This window comes from Chrysochloris asiatica, unplaced genomic scaffold, assembly GCF_000296735.1.
Source record: "Chrysochloris asiatica unplaced genomic scaffold, ChrAsi1.0 scaffold00067, whole genome shotgun sequence".
Classification (NCBI taxonomy): Eukaryota; Metazoa; Chordata; class Mammalia; order Afrosoricida; family Chrysochloridae; genus Chrysochloris; species Chrysochloris asiatica.
Genome location: NW_006408585.1, coordinates 15,254,127 through 15,259,348, shown reverse-complemented (window position 1 = coordinate 15,259,348; position 5,222 = coordinate 15,254,127). Strand labels below are relative to the sequence as shown.

The following is a 5,222-nucleotide window of genomic DNA, read 5'->3' as shown; positions in this document are numbered from 1 at the left end:
CATAGGAAAATGAGAGATGATTGAATTAATAAGTTCATTTTATCTTTTTGTATTCTGTCACATTTGCTATATAGGAAAAGGCTCTGAGGAAACATGTTTATTCTTCACATTTTTAGCACTGAATAAACAAGGATCATCATAATCTGAGGTGTTCAATTTTAAGACAGTATCCAGTGTTTTCTTTGCATGTTTGCAGTCACATAGTGTCTTTCATAGCTCCTGCTGTACCAACGACTTACGTTATGTATAGTCTGAAAACTTTGAGTAATGATAGTAATCTTCCTATTATATGCTAATTATTTTTATCTTTATCCCTATTGGGAAGATAAAAGCATCTTAGATAAAAGATCTAAGTGAACCTGAGCCCTTGCAGCCCTATAAGTATGGCAGATACTTACACAGGAAATAAACGTTGGATGAACTTGCATCATAGTAAGAACAACCTTATGCACAACTGCCTTCCTTTCTAAAGTGCTTGAGAGAGAATTAATTTGCTGTTGAGTCAACTCTGCTTTATAGTGGCCCCTTGTGTATCAGTAGACCTGTGCTCTGTAGGGTTTTCAGGTTATTCAGAAGTTGATCTCCAGGCCTTTCTTCCAGCATAACTCTGGATGGACTTGAGTCTCCAACCTTTTAGTTAGCAGCAATGTGTTAAGTGCTTGCACTACCCAGGAACTCCTTGCTATAGATATATTCATTATACCTTTCCACTAATATTAACTTAGCAATTCCTTTAACAATCTTGTTGGTTAGTGCAAACTCAAAGAAAAACACTGTTCATTCATCCAGTAGAAGATGGAACCTGGGCCTGCCTCCACGCCCTGTAAGTTCTAGGCCAGTGCCCTTTCAGTGACCAGGACATCTCCCCAAAATAAGCAGGCATTGAGCTTTCAAAGCTGCACATTTTTATTGGGAAGTATAGACCCTGTTCATTTGTAGTTAAGTGTCTGTAGTTGGTGTGTATGTGTGGTGGTGGTTGGTGGTTATGTACTGCGGAGTCAGTTCCGACTCATAGCGAGCCTAGGAAGGGTTCCTGAGGGTTTAAATATTTACAGGAGCAGAAAGTCTCATCCTTTCCCATGGAACAGCTGGTAGTTTTGAACTACTGACCCTGAGGTTAGTAGCCCAATTTGTAACCACTACACTACCAGCACTCCTATGTGTATGTGTGTTTAATCTCTTATCAAATTGAAGTTCTATTGAGTTGAAGTCATCATGTTTTTTTTCAGTTAAAAGTCATACCGTGTGTTAGTGAGCTTGATAAATTTGACAGCAGAACAACTTCTTGGTTCCTTGTGCATGAGGTGGTGTAGGAGAGATCTTCTGTTTTCCTTCTTTCCTTTCTTCCTCCTTCTCTCCCTCCCTTTCTTCTTCTTCATTCAACTGAGGATAACTAAGACCTGTTGAGCTAGCATTTCACGTTTCTAGCTTCTCTGTTCTGCCTGCCTGGCCAAGGTAACCCTTCTTATCATTGTACCCCCTCATCTCTTCTAAGTGCTTTGGAATTCTGCTCCTTTCCTTTCCTTCTATTTCGAACAAAAAGATCAGAGCTCATTTCTCTTCCAGCTTCCCCTTTTGATTCCTTTTTGTTGTTGTTTTCTAACTTTCTTCCTCCTCCTCCTTCTCAGCAAGAAAGGGTTTATTGTCAGGTCTCTTCTTCACCTGAGGGACGTCCACCTGGTCCAGCTATAGTTGTGAGGTGCCTGGCTCCAAAGGGTTCATAGTAATTTTCTCTTGTCTTTTACATATCTCCTTATATGGTTCCTTTTGGGTGTCTTTCAATATTTGTATCTGCTGACTCCCTCCCTATTATTTTTTGTTTCTTTCCTTCTTTTGATTCTTGATTTTTTTTTCCCCTCAGACTGGACCTAATAATGGAGCTGAAGCATATTTACAGAGTATGCTTTGGATTAATGTACTTTATTCTTAATTTGGAATACTGGTGTGGCGCTATGGGTTAATGTGTTGGACTGCAAAGTCAATGTGAACTGCAGTGTCAGCGGTTCAAGCTCACCAGCTGCTCCTTAGAAACCCTAGGCAGGGTCACTGAGTCAGAACTGACTTGACAGCACTTAACAACAACAACAACAACAACATCCTGCTTTGTAGCTCACTCTGTTCCTACTCTAAGGAAGATTTCCTAACTTTGTAATAGCTTTATTGAAGTATAATTGACATACAATAAACTGCTTATATTAAGTGCGTAATGAGATGTTTTGACGTAATGTATACACCCATGAAACCACTACCACAATCAAGATAATGAATATACACATGACACCTAAAAGGTTCCTCATGCCTCTTTGTAAGGTCTGTGTCTTCCCTGTTCCCTCTTTGCCTCCTCCCTAGTTTCCAGGAAACCATTTATCTGTTTAGCGTCACTATATACACATATATATAGTTTGTATGTTCTACAGTATTCTAGAAATAGGATGATATATTACATACTCTTGGGTTTCTTTTGCTCAGGATCACTATTTTCAGATTTATCCATATTCATCAAGTACTTTATTCCTTTTTGTAACATATTTGAATATACCACAATTTATTTATCCGCTCATCTATTATTGATGATATTTGAGTTGTTTCCAGTGTTTGGATATTAGTATAGATGTTATCAACATTCTAATAGCAGTCTTCACAAGAACAGAATGGCTGAATCATAGAGAAGGTATATGTTTAGCTTTTTAAGAACCTGCCTGTATTCTAAAGTGGTTTACCATTTGTCACACTCCCATTAACAGTATGTTGAGAGAGTTATAGTTCCTCCACAACCTCACCAACACTTGGTTTGGTCAATCTCTTAAATTTTGACCATTCTGATAGGTGTGTGGTGGTGGTGGTGGTGGTGGTGGTGGTATGCCGTGGAATCGGTTCCAACTCACAGGGACCCTGCATAGAGTTTTCAAGGCTATAAATCTTTACAGAAGTAAAAAGTATCATCTTTCTACTGTGGGAACCGCTGGTAGTTTCAAGCTGCTGACCTTGAGGTCTGCAGCCCAACTGGTAACTGTGTGTAATAGTATCTTATTGTGACTTTAATTTATATTTCCTTAATAAATTTTTTAACATCTTTCCATGTGCCTATTGTGGACAAAATGGTAACCAGTTGTGACACTTTTTAGTATTAACCAATTTGAGTAAAGAATAGGAATAGACTGCTTTTAATGCTGTATTTTCATGTGTTATTCCTAAAAAGCCAATATTTTAATGTTTATTGAACATGTCTATTACTGTTGCTCCTTTTCCAAATGTGATTATTATTAGAAGGTAAGGCAAACTATTTATTACAGTCTTAATATGAGAAGGCAGGAGCTCTGGTAGCATAGTGGTTACGAATCGGGCTGCTAACCTCAAGGTCAGCAGTTTGAAACTACCAACCGCTCCACAGAAGAAAGATGAGGCTTTCTGCTCTGTAAAGTTTTACAGCCATTAACCCTATGCAGGGTCACTATGAGCTGGAACCGACTCCATGACACACAACCACCACCACCAATGTGAGAAGGCGGGCTTATTTATTTTGAATATAGATTTACTCCCCCAGGATTTCTACCTAATTCACAGTAATTCATCTATATTTGTAATCAGAATTTGAGCATAACTAACATAACTCAGATTAAAAATAGTAACTCAGGCAAAAATATGTTCCTCTTCAAAGACTGTAATTAAATGAATTAGTATAAGTTTTCTAATTTATCAGTCTCTTAGTTTATTTAACATGAATTTCTCATGCATTTGTGTAGTACTATAAGATGGTCTATTTACCATTGTTCTTTTTTTTTTTTTTTCAGATTTCAATGGTGTCAGTAATTCATATTCCTGATAAGACTTACAAGCTCTCCTGCAGAATATTGTATCAATATTTACTCCTGGCTCAAGGTCAATTTCATGATCTTAAGGTAAGTTGTACATGTAACAGCTCTGTCTCTTTTGTTTGAGAAGTTTCAAAGAAATGACTTATTTTTATTTGTGAAGAGATTATTATATTTTTCAGTGACTTATTATAGTATAAAGTTAGCCAATTCAGTATTATAAATGAAGGGTTTTTTAAAACCTAAATATTTTCTTCTTTGTGGTACATGAATTGCTACTTTTGTGTGGCATATGCCATTCAGAGTCCTAAAATCCTAGACATTTTTAAGAGAAGGTATTCTGTTTCTCTGTTTTCTTGGTTTCCCTCTAGTCTCTGCAAATGAGTTCACACTTTACTTGGGTCTGCTAGCACGTACATTTGCACCAGTTTTTATGAGCCCCAGATGTAAAGACTATGCCATTTGTAATTAGCTGCAATTGTCTTTGATTTCCAGCAACTTTTCATGTCTGCAAATAATAACTCCACTCCCTCGAGCAGTACTTCTCCAGAAGAAAAGAGCATAGACCAGAGTTTGTTGGAAAAGGCAGGACTCGGTGAAGGTGAAGTGGGGCCCCCGGAGGAGAACAGCAAGGACTGTGTGGTGTGCCAGAATGGGCCGGTGAACTGGGTGCTTTTGCCGTGCCGGCACACGTGCTTGTGTGACGGGTGTGTCAAGTACTTCCAGCAGTGCCCAATGTGCAGGCAGTTTGTGCAGGAATCTTTCACACTCTGCAGTCCAAAAGAGCAAGAGAAAGACAAACTGAAAACTCTCTGAAGATATTGGTGGAACTGAAACAGTACACTTTCCACTGAAGATGCAGAATTTTGTGTTCCTGGAATTAATCATAAAGTGGAATCTACAGTATTAATTGTCAATATAAATTATATTTTAACTTCATATAGCACATGGGTGATAAAGATTAATCATTCCTTTCAGCTTGGTATGGTAAATACTAGAATACCATCTGTGTTATACATAAAAATTCAACTCAAGAAGAATTTACACATTTGGCCTTTTATCACCCATAGTGCTTCAGATAGTGCTGATTAGAAAAACCATTCTACAGATAAATCCTTCTAAAATATAAGGAGATAAAAGTCTTAAGACTGCAAAAAGGTTTTCCTTTGGCATATTCTGGAGTACAATTAGGAAAATCATTGTTCTTAGTAATTTATGACCCACACAGCCACCCACCCACACTCGTTTATGAAGGAACTGGAAAAGGCTTCTTGCTTCAAATCCTTTCTTGAAATATCACTTGTTGATTTTTAAATACCCATTTGTTTATTTTCTAATTTCCAATATCATCATAGTTACATAAACACAAGTATCAATTTTTAAATGTAGGTTCTGAAATCATTAATGCAA

At 37.5% G+C, this 5,222-nt stretch overlaps 1 protein-coding gene across 1 annotated transcript in view; it reads left to right on the top strand.

Moving 5' to 3' along the window:
• The window catches only part of CGRRF1 (cell growth regulator with ring finger domain 1), a 27,596-nt gene extending 22,752 nt beyond the window's left edge, over nt 1-4,844 (top strand). Inside the window, exons 5-6 of the mRNA XM_006864625.1 lie at nt 3,792-3,899; nt 4,308-4,844. Of these exons, the coding sequence (XP_006864687.1) occupies nt 3,792-3,899; nt 4,308-4,628 (429 nt within the window). The 3' untranslated portion in view covers nt 4,629-4,844. The remainder of the gene's footprint in view (nt 1-3,791; nt 3,900-4,307) is intronic.
• The last annotated feature ends 378 nt before the right edge of the window (nt 4,845-5,222 follow it).